Source organism: Pteronotus mesoamericanus, unplaced genomic scaffold (genome assembly GCF_021234165.1).
Source record: "Pteronotus mesoamericanus isolate MK-2021 breed Mesoamerican mustached bat unplaced genomic scaffold, CSHL_Meso_final contig_72, whole genome shotgun sequence".
Classification (NCBI taxonomy): Eukaryota; Metazoa; Chordata; class Mammalia; order Chiroptera; family Mormoopidae; genus Pteronotus; species Pteronotus mesoamericanus.
The window spans coordinates 2,386,482-2,407,729 of NW_026555242.1; the positions used below are offsets into that span (position 1 = coordinate 2,386,482).

The 21,248-nt window shown below is 56.1% G+C and overlaps 1 protein-coding gene across 1 annotated transcript in view; it reads right to left on the reverse strand.

Annotated features, from left to right (window-relative positions):
• Positions 1–7,501: 7,501 nt before the first annotated feature.
• The window catches only part of KATNIP (katanin interacting protein), a 181,717-nt gene continuing 167,970 nt past the window's right edge, over positions 7,502–21,248 (reverse strand). Inside the window, exons 21-29 of the mRNA XM_054582782.1 lie at positions 19,232–19,397; positions 15,973–16,130; positions 14,430–14,494; positions 13,059–13,169; positions 11,200–11,339; positions 9,323–9,424; positions 8,618–8,778; positions 8,424–8,512; positions 7,502–7,793 (exon numbers count right to left, since the gene is read on the reverse strand). Coding sequence (XP_054438757.1) covers positions 7,738–7,793; positions 8,424–8,512; positions 8,618–8,778; positions 9,323–9,424; positions 11,200–11,339; positions 13,059–13,169; positions 14,430–14,494; positions 15,973–16,130; positions 19,232–19,397 — 1,048 coding nt within the window. The 3' untranslated portion in view covers positions 7,502–7,737. The remainder of the gene's footprint in view (positions 7,794–8,423; positions 8,513–8,617; positions 8,779–9,322; positions 9,425–11,199; positions 11,340–13,058; positions 13,170–14,429; positions 14,495–15,972; positions 16,131–19,231; positions 19,398–21,248) is intronic.

Genomic DNA, 21,248 nt, shown 5'->3' on the forward strand with positions numbered 1-21,248 from the left:
GCCTGGCTGGAGGTGCCCCGAGCCCCTTAGGAAGCTTAGCCTCCGCCCTGGCCAGCAGCAGCTGGGGGTGCTCTTGGATGAGAAGGAAGCGCCTACCTGTGCATCTAGGAAGGTCGCTGAGGCTGTGGGCAGAGAGTAGATGGGGGAGGCCAGGCTTTTCTCCTCGCCCTGACCATACTTGAAGAGAGAGAAGAGGGTGTGGCCTTGGAGGTAGAACGACGAGGGCAGATTCAGGAGCTAGTCAGGAGGGAAAAGTCAACAGGCTCGGGGTGGGCTGATGTGGGAGGAAGGGAAAGTCAACGGTGTCTTGCATCTCAGGTGCCTGAAGGACGCCCAGGTGGAGGTATGTGCTCATTCATTCATTGATCTCTCAAGTGAGTGCTTCCATAATCCATTTTTCATTTGTTCAGTATTTTGGATCTATGATGTGGGGCGGGAGATGGGTCTGGGAGAGAGATTAGGGCCCAGTTACAAAGGCCTTGACTGTCAGGACAAGAGTTCAGGCTTTGGCCTCTGGGCAAGAAGACCCACTGCAGATATGGGGCAGGGCAGTGACACCCCAGAAGGGAGCCTGGCCTGGGGCGCCAGGCACCTTGGCGCTCTTTATTCTCACTCCAAGCTCCTTCCGAAGTTGGCAAGTGGACCAGAGGTCCAGGACATAATTTCAGTTGGCACATGGGCAAAATTTTAATCTATTTTAATAGTTGTGTTTATGTAAATGTGTATTAGGAAAAAAATATGTAATGGGCACAACAGTGCCATGAGTTCACAGTAGGCATTCAAGTAAAAAGACAGAGTTGGCTTAAGAAAAATATGATTAAATAAATACTTGTGCAAGTGTACGTGATTATGGTATGTGAACGGCTCAAGCAGGGGCCATTCCTACCCCCACACAGGCCAGGGAGGGAAGGGAAGGAGGTAGGAGGCCCACAGGGCCACTCACACTTCAAGTCCTTTTGTCCCCTCCTGGGCGGCATGTGAGAACTAGCTGTCTTTCAGTCTTACAGAGCCTGCAGCAAGAAGGCTGCTGGTTAGATAAAAGGAAGCATTTCCAGGCATGCTGGGCAAGTGATCCCAGTGGGTCCCTACTGGGAGTTACTGGGAGGGCGGCTTCTTGCAGGGAACACATGCCACTGTCTGCCGCAATCTGGGAGGATGGAGACTCATCTGATTTGCAGGCAGGGTGACTGGGTGAGCACAGAGAAGCCTGGGTAAGAATGCAAAAGCTCCCTCCTCCTGCCCCTGCAAACAGCTTTCCTGGCTCCCTGCCCTGTGTCAAGCAACATGTTGTGACGGTTGAATGGCTGTTGGCTTGTATATACCTCTCATCTTGACCCCCATACGTCGGCCTGATCTACAGCCCAGGGTAGTTCTCACGTTCTGCTCTGGGCACCTGCACCTAATGACCCTGTAGTTACATGTCCTGGGCTTGAGTGTACATGCCAACCTGGACATTGTATAAACTCAGGATAACGCTTCATACGTGCGCACATGCTCACCTGTGTCCTCGGCCCTCACCATGCCTGCGTGCTCCCGGGGAACCCACGCACACACTCATGTGCGCCTGCGCTGGCCCTGGACACATATGGCCCTGCGCCCATGTCTGCACTTGCCTGGTGCCTGAAATGAGGCTCCGCCCCCTGGTTTGCACATGTCACCCCTTCTCCCGCCAGAGGCAGAGAGCCCCCGGGGCCATGGTCCTTCCCTAGGCTGAGGGCTGATGGGCAGGCCCAGGCCGCAGGCAATCGCTGGGCTGATGTCCCTCCTCGGCTGGTGGCTGTGATGAGCAGTCATTCCACCACCCCCACCGAAGCCAGCCCCGGCTCCAGTAATGGAAACGTCAACTTGATTCATGGCGTTCGTCCGCCGCAGCCGGGCCGGAGGACAGGCATGCTGGGAGGTTTCTCCCCAGGGAAGAGCTGCTGCTGCCAGTGTGCTGACCCCTTGCTTGGGAGGAAGTGAGGATGAAGAAAAGCGTCTGGGTCTGCCAAGTTAATTCAAACGACAAAAATGTCACCTCGGGATGTGAGAAGTGCTACACAGGTGACCCAGGGAAAGACCTGATTTAAACCGGAGCGGTGAGGGCAGGCCCCTCGGAGGCAGGGCCCCTGCAGCAGGGGTGGGAGGGGGAGCGAGGGGGCGGCGAGGGCTGTGGGCAGACGTCAGAGCCGCGCAGGGGCCGTGGGGCTGAGGGGGACGGTGTGCGGCGCTGTGGTTGGGACAGCACAGGCCGGTAGGAGCCCGCGGCACAGGCCTGCTGCGGGGCGGTCACCCGGAGTCAGGGTGGGTGGGACCTTGTGGATTATGACAAGGGGTTGGCTTTCACCACAGGAAAGGCCACCGGGAGCCATTGAGAGGAGGCCTTTTTTTTCTTCTTTTTTTGCAGTCACAATATTTGTATTTGGAACAAAAATACTGGAAAAAAGAAAAGAAATGTATTAACAGAATCTCAAAGTGAATGACAGCTCAGTATAGACTCCGCACGGGGGTTATAATGACAACGGTGACAGGAGGGTTTTAAGAGGTGGACATGATCAGGTCTGCATTTTGGGAAGTTGCCCTGGTCCTGTGGGGAGAGGGCCCGAGGGAGGGGGCATGGGGCAGACACAGGGCGGGTCCTGGCAGGGACCGTGGGGGCTTAGAGGGTGGTGGCCCTGGGGAAGAAGAGACGTAGCACCAATGTGGCTTGGAGACGAGGGCGGGGAGCGAGGGGCGTGACGGGCACTGTGTTGGGCTGGGCTTTGCCTGAGGCTTGAGTCTGAGCTGCGATATCTTGCAGCAGGGACACAGCCGCTCGGGGGCCTTGGTGGAAATCAGGAGAAGGTGCCTATGGGTGATTGAATCAAAACAGCTCCCGTCCCCAACCACAAGAGATATGGCCCGGAGCACACAGCTTGGAGGGCTGGAGCTCAGCGCCACTCGCCCTCATGCCCAGCTGTGGGGCAGAGGACAGATTGCACCACCGTGCCGGTGGGCGGCCGGCCATGGGACGGAGGACAAATAGCCCAGCTGAGGACCATCAGTCATGAGGAAAAACCAGGCTCTTCCGCACAGGGATTTCCTGCACGACAGAGGGAAGTCTGGCACGGGACCTCTGCCCTTCCCCAGTGCAGTCCAGCCCCTGCTACCCTGGTACTTGCGTGTTAGGCCACATTTCATCCTGGACTGACCCTGTCTGAGCCTCCACCTCAGGGGAGGCTGGTGGCTGAGCTGATGTCCCGAGGCCTGGCAGGAGCCTGGCAGCCACCAGGACTGGTCAGGACCTGGGGGAAGGAGGGGTCCCGGGACGCGAGAGGGAAGGAAGGCCTTTGCACGAGAGACGTTCTGTGGCATGAGGCCAGGGTGGCAAGTCTGTGCCTCATGTGCCCTTCCTCAGGCCTCCTGGCCCTCCCGGGAACTTCCTGGGTGAGGGTCGGCGGGGGTAGGGGGCGGTGAGCAGGGCGCAGGCAGGCTGGGTTAGGGAAAGGCGGCAGGGGAAGGACTGAAGCAACGGGGCCGGGGCCGGGGCCGGGTCGAGGGTGGCAGGGGAGGGGAGAGCAGCCCCTGCCCAAAGGCCAGGGCCCTTCCCAGACCAAGCTGCTGAGGCTGGGCAGACGTCCCAGAAGCCAAGGAGCGTAGGGCCATGTTGCTCTGGTGAGGAGCCCCCACCTGGAGCTGGGCAGGCCTGGAGTCCCCTCTCAGCTCCCAAGACACTTACTCTGAAAGCCTGAGTGCGCACACCGATAAACTGGGTGTAATTGTGCAGCATATGGACCGCACCTCCCCTCCCAGGAGCACCTCCAGAAAGCAGGCACTGCCGGCACCCTGCTGAGTAGGGAAGCCAAGGGCTGTGAAGGCACGCACAGCACGTGAGGGAAGCAGGCCAGTGGGAGGCAGCGGGGGCTGGGAGGTCCTGCAGCGACCTGGGTTCAGGGCCCCTCCAGTAAGGTGGGACTAGAGCTGCCAGATCTTCCAGTTTTTCCAGAAAAGCAGGAAACTTCCCAGACCAGCAGAGCCAGCCCCCGCTGAGTAGGCTGAGCCACCAGATTGTGACCTGCAGCTCACCGAGAGGCTGGGTGGGGCCTGGAGCCTCAGAAAGGGACCGTCCTGGCCCCAGGTGGGGTGGAAGGTGAGGCCTGAGAAAGGACCCAGGACACCTGGGCAAACGTGCCTGGGCGTGGGGCAGCGGCCACCTGTCTGGCTGCAGAAACGGCCTTGGCAGGCCCTGGGTCCTCTGAGCTCGTGGTGCTATCTGGAGTCAGACAGACAGATGGAAGCAGGTTCTTCCCACTGCTGGACAGAGAAAGCAGGTCCCCAAGGGGACAGAGGCCTGAGGAGAGATTCCTCTGGGAACCCAAGCCTGTTCGTCCTTAAGCTTCTTGTCCGCCGTGGCAAAGATTCATTCCCGGTAATCCACGCCAGGGCTTGCTGGTGCCTAGGGGCCCCTGGCAGCTGCAGCTTTGGGCTAATTTACACCCTGTGCTTATAGGGTGATGGGGGAATGTAGGATTTGAAGGGAGAAGCCTCTGTTCTCCCACCAGGGCTGAGGGGGGGGCCTCTAACATGCAGAGGCCACCCGACCGACCCTGGCCTTTCTGCCCATGGAGGGCTGAGGGGCAGGGCAAGGGTCCAAGAATGATCTCCTCCCTCCCTTTACCTCCCTGGAGAGACAGGAGGGTGGAGGAGCCAGCCCTGGGGCACTTGCGGAGCTGCGGGCTGGGGACTGCAGCCTTCAAGGGGGCCGGGGAGGGAGGGGGCTGGTGCTCGCTCTGAGGCAGGGTGCAGGCTGGGGGGAAGGTGGGCTACACAGGACTTGCAACCGGTTTTATCTGGGGCACTTGGTGTTTGTTTGCTTGGCTAAGTTGAGCCCACATTTAAGTTAGATTTCACATTAAAAATAAATAGAACACCTGAATTTCTGGCTTCTCTTAAAAATGTTAAAGACCTGGCGTTGCTGAGCCATTGGCACTGTGCTGCTCCAGGAGCAAGGCCCTCCCAGGTCAGCTCTGTTCCCTGAACAAAGGGACCCAGGCCAAGGGTGCTGGCTGCTGGCCGGGAGGCTCATCGTGGCTGAGAAGGTGGGGGTGCCTCGTGCAGCCTCCCACCTTCGAGGGCCTCCGGGGCTGGCCTCTCCAGCACCAGTGTGCCCTGGCATAGCAGGGCCCTCCGTCTTCCTGGGAGGGAGCGGCAGGGCGCAGGTGAGGGCCGCCAGGGGCCCTGCCGTCTTCCCTCCATGGGGGCAGGGGGCGGACAGAAGGACTCGCGCCTCACCCCGGTAGAGGGTGGGTTTCCAAAGGGCCCTCTTCCCCACCGCCAAGGCACCTGCTGGCCCCCCAGCTGCAGTCCAGACGCTCCCACCCCTTTCAACTGAACCTCCTTTCCACTCACGGCTGCTTTATCCAGGTGCCCAGGGCTGCCGGAGGGGAGCAGGGCAGTCGGAACCGAAGTGGGAGGCCAAGGATCGGGCAGGCACCTGGGGTGGGCCTCCAGCACCCACACACGCTGAGGGGAACTCCCAGAGCCAAAGGCCCAGGGATTTCACTGCCACCTCAGCTTTCCTGCGGTTATCTCGGGATTTGTGCATTGACTATGAGCTCCCGCAGCTGTGAGTCTTGGGTAAGTTACTCAACCTCTTTGTGCTTCAGTTTCCCTATCTATTAAAGGAGGATCGTTACAGTGCCTACCCCTTAGGGTTGTTACGTGGGTTAAATGAGTTAGTGCCAGGCACAGAGCAATCACTATCCCCATATGGGCTTAGATCCTCTGCTTTTCACACAGTGCCAGGCTCACTCACGGGCGGGGAAAATGAAGCTCAGAGAGGGGACATCTGCCACGTCACTTGGCCGGCCTTCAGTGGACTCTGACTCAGTTGCAGGAGGCAGCATGGGCTGTCTTTGACCCCCAATCCAGTGTACCAAAGTACATCCTTCACAATATCTTTTATTGATTTTGCAAGAGAAAAAAATAGAAATTTATTTTAGAGTTAATGCCTGTACAGCCTTTCTTTCCTTCAAAATTGCATGGTACACACAATTATTATAAACATCAGCTGAGGTTCCAGGAGCAAGTGTGCGTGGTGTTTGTGCAATGTTCTCGACAAATCTGACCTGTGCCCGTGCCCAGCGGGGGGTGGGGGGAGGGACAGCTGGGCTCCCTTTAAAGCCACGGCTCTGGTTTTGGTCACTAAGAGCTGGTTTGATCAGCCCCCGACTCCCCAAGGCGTCAGCTCTCCTGGGAGCCGAGGCCCTGCAGGCGCCACCTCTGGGAGGCGAGCAGAGAAGCCGGGGGCTTGGAGGCTACAGAAATGATGGATCTTCTTGGGGAGAAACAATTCCTTATCTTCGCATCGACCCCACGCTCCAGATGAGAAGTGCATTTGCATAGCTGCCCGCGGAAGCTGCAAAGCTCATAAAGTATCTGCTGGGCTCTCGGTTGCATAGGAACGTACTTGGAGTACAGTAACACGGCTGGGCTGGGCGCCAGGAAAACAACGGATTAATATTGGGAACGAGAAATTACCCACCACTGGGAAACCAATTAGGTCCCTGATCCGAGCTTGTTACATAGATGGAAATAGATGTGTTCTGGGCTTCACTCAGCTGGGGGTGCAAGGCACATTTCCAGCTTGCTGGGAAGCTGCTGGAAGAGGGAGAAGAGCGGGGGGCCTGGGCAGCGAGACCCTCACTGCCTGACTCCAAGGGCACGATGCGGACAGAAAGGGACAGGTCAGAATGCGGAGCCCGCTCCCCGACTCCAGGGCCGCACCGGGAGTGCAACGCGGGCCGTCTCCGCCCACAGTTCAGGCGGAGAAGGCGTAGCCCCTGGGGGTCGAGAGCGGGGCTGTGGTGCTGGTCCCCAGCCTCCCCTGCCTTTCGGCCAGAGGACCTCTAGGTGGGCCCCACTGGCCCTCTGGGGTCTGTAGCTGCCCTCCTGCCGGTCCTGCCTGGGCCTGGCAGCACAGGGACGAGTGGCCGGCATGCCGGGGTGGGCTCGGCTCTAGACAAGTGGGTGCAGCACCCTTCCCTTCCTCGGCAGGCCCCAGGCCTTTGGCCATTCCCTTCTCAGCCTTCATAAAAGGACAGTGACCCCTGCAGAACCAGCTCCTCCGAGGGGACCTGTCCTTTTCCACCAGTCCTGGGTGGGGCCCAGGATGAGTGAGGGGATGTAGCAGTTCTGGCTAGATATTTGGGGGTCCAGGGAAAAGTCCCACCCTCTCGGGTAGCCCTGCTAGCCTCCAAATGAGGCAGGGATGTGTAGGAGGGAGAGGGAGTTGTTGGCACCTCAGCCTGAAGGTGGAACCTCCGCGCACACCTCTCGAGTGTTGGTGTTTGAGGCCTGGTCCCCATGCCCTGCTCCCCAACGCTCTGGGCTGGAGGGGAGGCCTCCCCGCCCATCTGTCTGTCTCAGCCCAAGTCAGACCGGACTCAGAGAACCCGGGACAGGGCTGAGTGGGTGCCAGCCCGGTTTGGCTGGATCTAATGGGAGAAACACCAAGCCAGGTGTCCCAGAGCTCCCGCAGGGCAGAGTCAAGGGCCACAGGCCCGCGCAGCAGCATCCCTGCCTCCTCCCTCCTGTCTTCTCCATGGCTGTCCACCCTTTGAGTCCCCTCTCCCCAGAAGGCTCCGCTCCACAGCTCTCTTCAGCCCCTAGGGTCTGGGCTGGCAGACACTGAGGACTGAGGGGGGACATGGGTGCTGAGTGGGGCCAGCGATGGAGCCCCAAGCTGGCTGGGAGGACCAGCTCTCCCTCCTTCACCCGTCAGCACCGCCATCGTCTTGCTGTCTCCTCACTTATGCACGTTTTGGGGCGTAAGGCTGTCAATGGAGAGCACAGAGGGATGAGCATTACCCAGCCTCAACGCTGGAGGGCTGCTCCACACCCCCAGGCTGAGGTCTAGACTGCCTAGGTTTCCAACCAAGGCCCTTGGGGACCTGGCCCCGACCTGCAGCTCCCAGCAGCCTCCGAGCCCGGCGCTCCTGCACACTGACCCGCCCCCCGCCTGGAGCGGGCTCTGCCACACTACCCTCTAGGCCTCTGCCCATGCTGTTCCCTCCGCCTGGCCAACTCCGTGCATCTTTAGGATGCGGCTTAAATACCACCTCCTCCGAGAAGCCCTCACCCTGTGCATCTCTACTGGTTTGGTGTGGCCCACAGCAACCCCTTCAATAATGCGCTACTGCCCTTGACGGCATCTCCCTTCTGTGCCCAAAAGGCCTGACTGCCAAGGGAGCAGGGCTGTGTCCTGAGGGGCCTGCAGAGGAAGAGCGGCAAGACACTCCAGGCTCGGCCTCCGTCAGCCCCTCTGCAGCCCCCGGCCAGGCTCCTGGGTGAAGAAGAGGGCTCTGGGGGCAGGCGGGGCAGGAGAGGGTGTGTGCTGCTGCCAGCTCCTTCTCTATTCGGCCCAGGCTCCCGAGAGGCACCCCGAGCTGCGAATGGAAGCTGACCTGGGTCAACGGCACTCTGCTTCCTTCTCGAGTTGGTAATGACTTGGTTTTCATTCGTCATCTGGACGTCCTGGTCCTCCACCTGATCGCTGCGGAGAAGGAGAAGACGAGGTCTGATCAGGCTCCAGGCCCGGGGCCCCTGCCGCTGTCCTCCTTGGGGCCGGCGGGGAGGTCAGGAGTGGGCTTGGGCGCACCTGCCGGTGGTGTGCTTCTCCTGGTGGGTGATGTCCATGTCCTCGGTGAAGAGGATGGTGTGGTAGGGCACTGTGGGCTCGCACGTGGGCAGGATGCCCCCAACCAGGTGGCCCACCATGGCCAGGATCCCGTTATACACGAGCAAGTCGTCCACCAGGAGCTGAACGGACACAGAGGAGGGGCTTTGCAGTACGGCCACCGGGCCCCTCTCTTCCTTCCCACATGTGACCTTGGGCAAAGTGCGGCGCTGCACCGGGCCTCACCCACTGCGCGCCCAGCCTGCGTGACAACTTCAGATCCTCACGGCCGTCGGGAGGGCGCGTGTCCTTAGCCCCACATTGCAGGTGAGGAAGCTGAGGCTCAAGGAGCTGCAATACCTTTAGCCCATGAGACAGAGCTGGGAAGCCCTGGGGGGTCCTACTCTCCCCAGCCCAGAGTCACCCCCTGACACAAAGAACTCCCTAAATCAGTATGTTTTAAGAAGAAAAAGTGAAAGAAAAGCCACTTTCTGTTTTTTCAGGGTGATGATTCAAATCACTCAGAGGAGGCTGTTGAATTCCTGGTTGGATGGCAAATTTCCCTGCATGGATGACCAGGCATTTGCATCTAAGGCTGCAACCGAGAGAAGTCAATCAAACTGCAACGAGTGGCCTAATTACCATCGAGCATAATTATCTCAAAAAACCCAGCTAATAAGTACTTACGCCAAACTCCTTCACCCCTCGTTGGGGCGTTTTTGCGTAATTCCACAGTTTGATCATTGACACGGTGGTAGGCAGATCGAATATCACATAAACCCGGTTCACCTGTCAGAGAGAACTAATTAAAACAGGCACGTTTGCAAACAGAGGCTCCGGGCTGGGTGGTGGCACGCCGGGAGTGGGTGGGGACGAGCCCGGCAGGGGCCCGAGGCGGCAGCACCTGCCCGTGTGGTCCAGCCTGAGCTGCTCAGGGCCACGGTACAGGGGGTTCCCGCCACCTTTCATCTCCTCAAAGCCCATCTTGAGTCAGGTCACGTGTGGCTGCATTTGCAACAAACCGCTGAGCTGGCCCTTGGAGGGCCTGCTTTCTTGGGCCTGGCGTGGCCCCTATTTAAATACCCACAGAGAACTGGGTGTACCCTTCCCCTTCCCCCAGAAACACAGTCTGGGGCAATGTGGGCCAAGGAGCTCCTGAGTCAAGGAGCACCGCCGCCGGCAGTCAACACAGCTTTGACCCCTGTTCGTCCTTTCTCCAAATCACAAATGGAAAGCACAGCAGACAGGCCCTGAAGTCAATGCTGGGTAATTTTTGGTGCTCATCTCTGAATATCTGCCGGGACAGTGTGGATGGGGAGGTCCAGATCAAGGGCAGGATCAGCTAGTAAAGTGGGACCCAACAGCCTATCATCGTCCTTCCCCAACCAAGGTTCTCACGTTAGGGGCTCCTTGCAAGATGGAATAAAGCAATGAGCAGGTGCTGCTGGCCGCAGGCTGCTGGCGGTCTGGCCCAGTTTTGCCCTGGTTCTCAGCCGGTGGCCATCCTTGGAGGACCCCAGTGAAAGACGAGTGCCGCCGGCCACGCTCAAGGCAGCAGCAGGCGGCACTGGCTTGGGGGCCACAGCTTTGTGGCCCCAGCTGTAGGAGCTGATAGATGTACACACTCCCCTTCGCAATGGTGGGGCTGGGGCTAAGGCACTGGCCTCCACTCGAGGGAAGCTGGTGGGCCGTGGGCAGGGGGGCAACAGGGGGGAGGGCCTTTGGGAAACCTCCCTCACAGAACTGCTGATGCTGCCCCTTCCCGTGAGTGTTCTGAGAGGAAAATGTCCCCCCTTATCCTCCTGCCCAATTCCATGGAATGGAACAGGGGATGCTTCGATGGTCACACGGATGCCCCAGACGCTGCTCCCAATCACTACCCAGGCACCTGGCCCTGTGGCTGAGAGGCTGGCAAGGTGCTAGACCCACCTGTCCTGTCTCCCAGCTGCTCTCCTCTCTCCCTACCACCATCAACCAGGTCCAGGCAGGTGAAGGCCCACCCCTAGGCTCTCCATCAGGTGTTGGAGAAAAAACAGGAGGAGGACCAGTTGCAGAGTCTGAGACTAGTGAAACAGAATCAGTTGGTCAGAAGAGATGACCAGGCAGATTTGGTGCCAGAGGGAGGGCATGAAGCACCCAGTAATGTAAGGAAGCAGCAGAAAGAGTGAATATGGAGTGGATGAAGCTGGGAGGGGGAGGATGAAGTGGGCGACAGGGAGGAGCAGAGGCAGACAAGAGAACCAGTGAATGACGCCCGCAGGGACCAGTGGATGTCCAAGCCCCCAGGCCTGTTGCACGGGGCTCCTGGCCGCAGAGTCCCCTGTGGCCCTTTATCTCCTAGTGTCTCTTTTAGTAACCTGCCTTCCCCCACAGCAAAGATAAAGAACTGCTGGCCCAGAAAAGCTGATCCCCCACTTAGCGTGTTAGCAAACACTTCAGCCATCCTGATGGTTCCGTGTATTTTGACTTGTTCCAGATTAACTTGGCCAGGAAGTTTTGTCACTAAGTCCGGGGACAGAAAGTCTCCCAGTCCACCCCAGGGCTGAGAGCCTCTGGAAACCCACCAGTCCAGGCAGGATGGGAGCCAGCCACATGTGCCTGCCGTCACTGGTGTCATTCACTTGGTCGATGAGCTTGTCGGGGGTCCGGACATCTCCGCATACGCCCTCCAGGGAGTTCACGCTGTCAGGAAAGGCAGCGATGTCTGAGAAGGCGCTAAGCTGTCATAACTCAAAGCAGTGTGCTCGGCAGGCACCGCGCACCACCCTCAGGGCCGCCAGCCTCCATCACACCAACGGTGGGCGGGGCTCAGGGGCCGCAGGGCCGTGGGGCCAGTGGGCGGGCGGGGCTGGCTGGCAGCGCAGCTGTCTGCTGTTATGGGCGGCCTGAGAAGGGAGAGGCAAATTAGACATGTTCTCGGGGAAATGAGAGTGTGGACTGAGGCTGAGTGTGAGGATGGGTGGCCGGTTCCAAGGAAAGGAGAGGCAACCACACAGAGATGATGAAGAAGCGTTTCATGGAACTCCTGGAGCTAGGAACAAAGTATGTTGCTGCTGCTTTGGTGAGTGGAGAGCAAACTCTGCGAAGGGTTTCCTTTTTAAGGGGACAGGGTCATGGCTGGGTTCTGCCTTTGCCAAGACTGAAAGGACTGGAGGGGCCTGGCCTGGTGCAGTCACCCCACTGACGGGCATTAACGTGGGGCTGGAGAACCCAACTCCAGCACCGGCTCTGTCACTCTGACCTGAGATCTTGGGCAAGTCACATGACGTCTCTGGGCCTGGCTCCTCGTCCATGAAATGGGTATAAAAATCCCTATGTCCCAGAACCGATGGGAAGATCTCAAAGGACCCTGGATGTGAGCTCTCTTGGTCAAACCACGGAGCCTTATACAGCCAAGGAATCACAGAAAATGATCAAAACCACCAAGAATCATTTCCTCTAGGTGAGGAGGAAAGTGTCACCAAGGGAAAGCAGGAAACTGGGTTCCAGTTGGCAGGCTTTGGAGTTTGACCTGCTCTGACAGCTCCCACATGGTGTATCAGGATCACAGATCGAGAGCCCAGAGGGGTCGCCCTGGCTGGTGTTGCTCAGTGGGTTGAGGGCCAGCCTGTGAACCGAAAGGTTGCCTGTTTGAGTCCCACTCAGGGCACATGCCTGGGTTGCGGGCCAGGTCCCAGGTTGGGGGCGTGCAAGGGGCAACTAATCAATGTTTCTCTCACACATTGATGTTTCTCTCCCTCTATTTCTCCCTCCCTTCCCCCTCTCTAAAATAAGTAAATACAATCTTTAAAAAAAAAAAAAAGAGCGCAGAGGGGTTAGGCAAGCTACATCAAAGTGAGGCATGGCAGCCCAGTGTCAAGAGCATGGTCTCTGCCGTCTACCACTCACTGACTGTGTGACCTTGGGCAAGTTACTCAACCTCTCTGTGTCTCAATTCCTCATCTGTAAAATGGTGATAATAGAAGCACTCACTTCACAAGATTATTGTGAGAGCAAATGAGGTACCATGTGACAAGTCCTGGCCACGAACAAAGGGTTCCACAGTCAATAAATCCAGGACACACTGAGTCGAACACACCATAACAGGCCGCTCCCTACAGACCTTATCAGAGCCCTTAGAATTCCAAAGCGCCTGTGGTTCTCCAAGGCAGGCTGCGGTTGGTAGCCTCTCCCAGCTCCCCAGACCACAGGGCTCCTTGTTTTGTGGATCTCCTGTTCCAGGGCCTTGTTAGGCGTGGTGGGGAGCTGCCCTGCCCAACCCCAAGGGTCAGCATCTGACTGTAGGCAGAGTCCACTGGCATTTTTAATCCCAGGTCTGGTTCCCATAGGGACATTTCCCTCTACATTCAAGACTTCTGCTCCTTCCCCTGACCCTCATGCTTCCTGCGGGCTGGGCAGAGCCCCTTCTGCCTGGAAAGGATACTGTTTTCTGACAGAGGGATTTTTTCCCCCAGCTCGTCATACAACTCCAGGCCTGTAAGGCCGATGTAATAGGGGTCGCCCCAGCTGGTCAGGAGCTGAAACTGAAAAATGACTGGGACATGTTATTAAGGAAAAACAGGCTTCATTTCCTGAGGACAAAGGAAACCAATGACAAAGATAACATAAGATATAATTTTGGGGTTTATATAGATGAACAAAAGCAAAAAAAAGAAAAGATTTTTTTTTTCCTTACTGAGACGAAATCCTATCAAAATATATGTGGCATCAGATTTTGTTTAATTTAAACTCTGTGTGTGTGTGTGTGTGTGTGTGTGTGTGTGTTAAGAATTCAAAACCTTTTTCCAGGTCCCAGGAGACAGGAGGACAGGAGGGGACAGTGCTCTCCAGGGAGCTGAGAGGATGGGGACACATTTCTGTCACAAACTCATTATATGGTGCTGAATAAATTGACCGGGACTCAAACCATCTCATGCTTCAGTTTCCCTGGTTGTAAAATAACAAGAACAGAAAACCTGTTCCCTCCTCCATCCATTTTAAGTATGTGGCTATTGTGGGGAGCAGGGGGCACGAGCTTTGGTAGCATCCAGAGGGAGGGGTCGTGGCAGGGTGACCCACCATTGCACAACCAGGCATCAAGCCCTTCCTCAGCACGTCCCCACCTCGCTCCCAGCATCCCCAGGAGCAGGCAGGGCAGGACACCCGAGAGGCGGCAGGGCAGCTCCCAGGTGATATCACAGCCAGAGGTGTTTCTTCTGGAAGAGGCTAGTGAGAGAGCCAGGCTGCCTGTGTTCGCTAGCCCGGCCCTGCCCCTCCCCAGCTCTGTGGCCGTGGGCAGGTTACCTAGCCTCCCTTTGTTTCAGCCTTCCCAGTTGTGAAATGGGAATGCCAGCAGGACCCACCACATGCGGCCAGTACAGTGAATTTAGATAGGCAACCCAAGTAGAGGTCTAGTAAATTTGAGCTATTGTTCAATCTTCAGCTCCTCCCTGCCTGGTCCCAAGGACAGCCCCCAGTCTAGTCCTTGGGGCCAGTTCCAGCTGCTCCAGCCCCTTCCAGCTGGAGTCTTCAGTGCTGCCTCCTGTAAGCTCTGCCCATTAGGCGCAAGGATCGGGAACCCCAGTGCCGCCCCGTCCCAACAGCACCCAGTGTGCTGGAGGACCCGGGAGCCTTCCCATCCTCTCCTAAGTTTCCCTGCGTGGTGACCCAGCTGCCTTGGCTGAGGCCTGCCTGAAACCCTGGCCAGCAGCAGAGGCGCAGACCCCACCTCAGGCCTGCGAGGGGGCTACAAGGGCCTTGCCCTTTCCCTGGGCCCCAGGGCCAAGGGTGTGCAGAAGGGGTGGAAGAAGGATACAGCCACAGGGCATCAGCGGTGCCTCGTAGTCCATGCTCGCCCGCTCCAGGCTTTTTGTGTGGAGCCTAAAAACACACAAAAGAAAGCAGAACACAACTGCTCAAATGGCCAGTTACTCCTCAGATGATAGACTGAAGACAGACGGCAGGGTGGCAGTGCGGGGAAGACGACAGAAGCTCCAGCTTGCACGGAGCTCCACTATTGGGGAGGCTCAGTCACAGCCAACTCGGGCCCAGGGCCTGACGGGTATGGACCCTTCTATGCCTCAAAACTACCCGAGTAGTTGGCACTCTTATATCCCCAGGTCATGAAGGAGGAAAGCAGAGCACAGACAAGTGAAATCACTTGCTCAAGGTCACACAGCTAGTAGGAGGCAGAACTGGGATGTGATTCAAGGTTGTCCAGTTCCAGAGCTCTCTACCTCCCTCCCTCTACTGCCCCTTTATGAACAACGAAAGTCCGTGTTGCACTGAGAGCTGAGCGAGACACAGGGTGGGCGGCGTGCTGGACGTGGGCGAGAAGGCGATGTCTGAGCTGAGGAGGACGAGGCTATGGGAAGAGTCAGAGCCAAGCCTTCCAAGAACAGGAGCAACAAGAACAAAGGCCGTTAAGGGGAAGGGGGCTGGGGAGGAGGTTGTCATTTGGCCAGAAAGCAGCCCGAGGGGCTGGAGTGTGGGGTGGGGTGAGGGGAGGGCGGAAGGAGGAGGCTGGGAGGTGGGGAGCACCCTGAGGCTTTGGCTTCCTGATCCTGAGCAAGTGGCTTCACCAGCTGGGGCCTCAGTTCCCACATCTGTAAAGAGGGCATCATAATCTCTACTTGAATGAATATGAAGAGTCTAGCACGGAGCAGGTGCTTTGGAGGGAGAGCTCCCTCTTTTCCCATATTCCTGCCCACAGGGCTTCCCTCCCAGGTCTGCAGCCAGCGCCCTCCAGGCCTCGCCTGGTTTCCTTCCATTTCAAGGGCAATGTTATAATTAAGTGACTGCTCCCTGTGACCAGCCCAAGAAGTGATCCCAGCTACAGTGGAAGGAAAACTCATTTTGTTTCGAGAACTTTGCCCCTGGCGTTTGGACATCGGGGTTTAAATGAGTGACCTTAATGTGACATTTACAAATTGTTATAAACTTAATGCAGCTGAGAGTGGGGCCAAGAAACGCCAGTGAATCCATAAAATGTTAGGCCCTATTTCTCTCTTTGCATCTTTCTGAATCAGGGACACAGAGTCAGGAGAAGGAAGGCCCTCCCCTGAACCAGCCGGGGGGCATTTCTGGAATCAGGCAGCCAGGATCCTCTTTTCCCAGCAGGAAGCATAAGGAAGTATTTAAAATCTCAAGCACTCCAGGCTGTGAGCACCCCAAACACCTAGACAAGGTGGGCACATTCCACAGGCTCCCAGACAGGCCTGGCTGAGCTTTAGAAACAGCTAAGTTGAAAAGCGATGCCTTTGATCACGGTTTCAAAACACTTTGGGTGGACACTTTTAGAGCAGGCACAGAGCCAGCGCTGCAGACAGGGAGGGATGCCTGCGGTGCTGTTCCCTCACCTCTGGGTCGGCTGGGGCAGGAGTCGAGCTTGTAGGTAGTCCACAAAGAGGATTTCTTGAGCAAAATCAAAGTGGCAGTTGCCTGGCCCCTTCCGGATGAGAAAGCCCTCTGGAGGGGAGACACACAGGCCGTCCAGGGAGACGTGGACGATTTTGGCCTAGCAAACAAAAGAAAAAACATGGCAGAGGAAAGAAGCCGGCATGGAGGACGACAGTGTGTGCCAACATGGCTGGTGCTGCCGGCAGCTGCAACGTAGGACACAGAGCGTCCACAGCCTGAACGATAGCTCGGTATGGCCTTTCTCCCTGACCAGAACCGCCTACCCAGGTCCACTTTCCAATGTCACCCCTACTCTGTGCCAGGCGCTGCACTGGGTGCTGGGCAGACAGCGGGAGACAAGGCAGGTGAGGCCCCTGCCACAGTGGATGCGCACAGACATTCTGCAGTCCACTCGGTCACAGTGGCCCGAGGCGGTGCAACACGGCGGTCAAGGGCATGGACTCAGGTGCGCTGACATCCATTTTAGTAGTTGTGCAAGTTACTTAAACTTCCCATGCCTCAGTGTCCTCATCTGCTGTTAAATGGGCTCAAAAATGAGTTACCGTACGTAAAGTGTCCAGAACAGACAGCGCCTGGCACAAAATAGGCACTGCGCTGCCCCTCCCTTAAACCCTGGCTCACATGCCGTCACCAGCCCCTGCGCTGCCATTCCTCCCTCTCAGAGCTCTTAGCTCGTCCTTCCGGGCCCATGCTTCCTCGCAGCGTCCTGGGTGGTTTGTGGGTCTCCTTTGGTGGCAGAGACCCCAGCTGGACCATCTCTGCATCTGCCCCAGGGCCTGGCCTGCAATACATGCTTACTAAGAGTTTGCCGAATTGATTAGATCTGAGCTGACAGGTCCCCTGTTCTAGGCCAGATTTCGCCAGCCAGATGGCCAGGATCCAGCAGTAAATCTCAAAGCCTTAATGGCAGGGGGTGAGGGTGGCTCCCCTCTCAGTGAGGGTGGGGGGTGATAAGCCAGCACCCTCTCTCCAATCACACATTTTGGAATCAAGTCTCCTTGGCACCTTACCCCACCTTCATGCTTAGCAATACGGGCCCCGCTGCTGACCAGGCAGGTGGAATTTCACCTCTGGGCGATGCAGAGGGCTCCTCCGTGCGGAGAGGAAGGGCCTGGCCCTGGGTTTCGAGGGTGATTCCTGTGCTCCTGGAGCCCTTTGCTCCTTCTGCATTAAGGGAGTCCCCTATCATGTCAGTCAGTTAGTCACAGGGCACAGAAGCCTGAAAAGTATAGGGTCACTGGCTTCAGGCATGGCTGGAGACAGGGGCCCAAATACTGTCATTGTACCTCCACTCTGCTTTCTTCGAACCTAATTCCTACCCTGAACCAAGGGCTGGACCTGGCCAAAGTGAGAACTCTACCCCACCGGTCACATGACAGGCTCAGCCTAATGGAACCTGGCCAGAATGAGCAGCATGGCTCCTGGGTTTTGCTGGGGAGTTCTCTCTTCTGCTGGTCTAGGAGCTTGCATAAGCCTAGAGCTGCCAGGTTTGTCCTGCGGAGAGAGCCACCTGAAAGGGAAGCTGGCGACAGAGCAGAGCAGAGGCCCAGGACACCCCTGTCCCTCTCCTGGGGCCACTATCTCCTCCAGGAACTGTCCCTGACTTTCCCAGACCACTGTTCATTCCCTTGGGGCAAGGGGGAGTGGGGGGGGGCGGGTCTTTTTTTTAATCACCTCTATCTAATAGGTAACCAAAGTTCAGAGAGGCTAAGCGATTTGCCCAAGGACATTGGAGGGATTTGAAGTCCCTTCTCCAGGAGTCCAAGGCCTGGCTCTAACCACATGCCAAGGGCCCACACCCAGGGTGCCCAGTAGGGCCTTAGGGGGTAGCCATCTGATTCATTGTCTTGGGGCAGAGCTCCCACCACTGTGCTCCAGGACGTGCCCTCTCCCATTGGGACCATCTCCATCATCCCTTGGGGGCCGCTTGGCACTGGCCCCGATGACGGTGAGGACCAGACTGGGAAGCAGAGGCTCGGGGCCCAATGTCCAGGACATGAATCCAGGTCACAAAAGGTCAACTGGAAAGACTGATCCACTCAAGAGAATCACTCTAGAGACCCAGAGACATGAGTTGAAGCATAAGGCTATTTTTCGACACCAATATATTGACTTTTTAATGTACTGAACCTGAGAGCCTACTCACACAGACACAGCGGCCTGGGGAGGGTTTGTAGCTGCTCTGGAGGGACAGCGCCTGGTGGGCTGGGGGCTGCCACCCACTGTGCAAACCACCACAGTACTTGAGGCCCCGCGGGTCCTGCAGAAGAACTGTGGTGCACACTATGTGGTGACGTGCCCAGACCTGGGCTCACAGGCCCTGAGGCCAATTCCTGGATTGGTCAACTTTCGTGCGGCCAAAGGTGATGGCTACCCTCCGGAGGCAGGTATCATCCTCCTGGTCATTTTATAGACAGGAAACTGAGGGCCAGGGAAAGCAGGCCACTTTCCAAAGGTCACACAGCTGGTAAGGATCAGAGCACAGATTCAGACTCAGCCTTGTTGACTTCAGCGCCCTAACTACATTGCTATATTTTAGGTGACCTTATCATCGTCACTTCTGGTTAGTGGAAGGAGATCAATGTTTCATGGTTCATAGTCACACGGGTCAGAAAAGCCCATGAAGAGAGGCACTTCTGCTGCTTTTTTCCACATTCCAACAGAAACCCCTGCTTTTTCAGACCCAGCAGAGGAAGAACACAGTGTGAGACTCAGAGCTCCAAGCCCAGCAAACATGATCTAGGGCTCTAGCTCTGTGGTCCTGATGAATGACCAGACCTTTCTGAACCTCACTTTTGATACCCTGAAAGATGAGGGTAATAATATCTGCCTCCCAGAGGCTGGACACTGGTCCAATAAAATGATGAATTCCTGAGAAGCTCTTAGCCCAGGGCCTGGCCCCAAAGCACTCAGTGGACAACAGGACAGCAACCATGAGCTGAGGTCTGGGCCTGAAGACCCCAGAACCCCCAGAAGAGACAAGGTGCTGCAGTTTCCCAATCTGCCTGGCTCTTCAGCCTGCATTTGCTGTTTGCAGAAGAAGGAAACAGCAGCGCTCTCTCTCCTTGGCTGTAAACCCCATCGCCATTTGGAAAGTTCTGGAGGATTTATGCTTCTCTCTGGCAGCCACACCAGCCATTCATCAAGGCCCCGTTTCCTTGACAGTGGGCTGAGCACGGCCACTGTGGCCCCCCTTACCCCTCGATAGGTGTCCTCGGGAGATTTATTGTAGTTCCAGAAGCGCAGGCCTGCGATGCTTTCGGCTCTATCGAAGCGGATCGTGACCACGTGGTCCAGCCCCGGCGAGAAGGGGATCAGCCACATGTGCTCATCCTCCATCGTGATGTTGGCTCCATCGATTAACCTGCACACAGCGGGGAAGGAGCGGTGAGGTGGCGGTGGCCCAGTCCGCAGGGACAGAGCACTGCACCTACTCATCTCTCACTGCGGCCCCTGCCCAGCAGGAGCCTGGCGGGATGGGGGTGAATTAAGGGAGGTGAGACTAATTAAAGCAACAGTGAAGGGCCACCTCTCATCTGTGAAATGAGACAAAATAAAACAGGAAGAAAAATAACAGCCTATGCTGTTTAAGGGGCGGTGAAGCACGTTTATTTTTAAAGGGAGGAGGTGTGTCATTTTTCAGGACCCTTTAACCCAGTCAGCCCATTTCTAAAAATGTTCCCTTACGGAAAATCCAGTCAACATGTTGGAAAGACAGGAAACTGGTCTTATTATTTCATTATGGTCTTATTATTTATATCAGGAAAAAAAGGGTATCATAAGAGGCCTCAAAATAGGGAAAAGGTTAAGTCAGCCTGGACAGTTGTTAAAATGACCACCATGAGGATGATGTAGTAACAGGGAAAGGCAGATGCCCTCATCTTAACACTGTAAAATGAAGGCAAAGACCAGGAGAGACTATGCAAAAGTACAAATTATAGTGTGTTGGGCAGGGGGCGGGGGGAGGGGGGAAGGTGGATATTTTCTCTATTTTTCAGACTTTCTGTAAAATGCTATATTGACTCTATTGGTACAACTTGAAGGAATTCTATCCCTTCTTTGTTGTGCTGGGAGAGAGATTCTAAAGCACCAGAGTGACCTTGGCAGCTCCTGGCATGGGACAGGTACAAGGCGGGGTTGGGGGGCAGGTGGCCTGGGGAGCTGGAAGCACACAGCCCAGTACCTCAGGGAGGGTCCCACATGAGCAGGGAGCCCCAGCACCCTCGTGTGCTTCTCAGCCCCTGTTCTGAACTGGGCATCTTGCTCATGTTGCACTTCCATCCTGGCCAGTTTCTGGTTCTTCTGCTCAGGATACCCTGCCTCATCCTCCTCAACTCTGCCCATGCATGTCCCCCAAACTACTGCTGCTGACTTCCCTGGGCTGCCCAGCACACCTCAGCCCGGACTCCAACCCTTATGCGGTAGTTCTAGCCCATGGGTCTGGCATTGCCTCTGAGAGGCCTGGGGACAGGGGTCTTACTCTTGCCTCTTGGACAATGCCCTCCTTCCTCTCTCCTGTTTTCCTGGTGACTTGAAGCTGCTGCACTGGGAGAGACTCAGGCTGCTGCCATGTTTCCTGTATTTTAAAATAACTTTATTTTTTTCTTTTACATTTTAAATTTTTAGATTTGGAATAAATCTTATAATCTAACTGTTCATCCAAGGAGGTAATGTTTCTTTTTATTTTCTCTAAAAGGCTGTCATTAAATTGATGGATGATGTGTCTTACAATTTCTGGCATCTTAAAACTGAGGAAATTCAGCAATTTAACACTCGGGTGTTTGTAGAATTAAGCTGACTGAGGACTACGACTAGAGAACCATCTATTTCCTTCCGAAAGCAATTACCTCTCTTTCCCAGAACTGTGGCTGCCTCCATAGCAAAACTGTTTTCCAGTGCTGAGAGGAGAGAGAATTGTTGAAGTGTTTATAGCTGATGGGTGAAGGGAGGTTCCTATAGACACCCTCAAGAATATCCAAATGATACCTCTTAGCTTGGTCCACGAAAATGCTTTGAAACAGTGACCAACCCAATAGCAATTAGCATCCCTAGTGGCTAGATTATGGTCTCTAAATACCATTTCCCACTAGAAGCAACCACAGCTTTGTGGCAAAATGGCTGAGCCCATGTCTGGGACAAGAAATACATAAGATGAGTACACTTGAAACTTACATAATAAAAGAATTTTTTAAAAAGATGTAAAATAAGCCTGGAA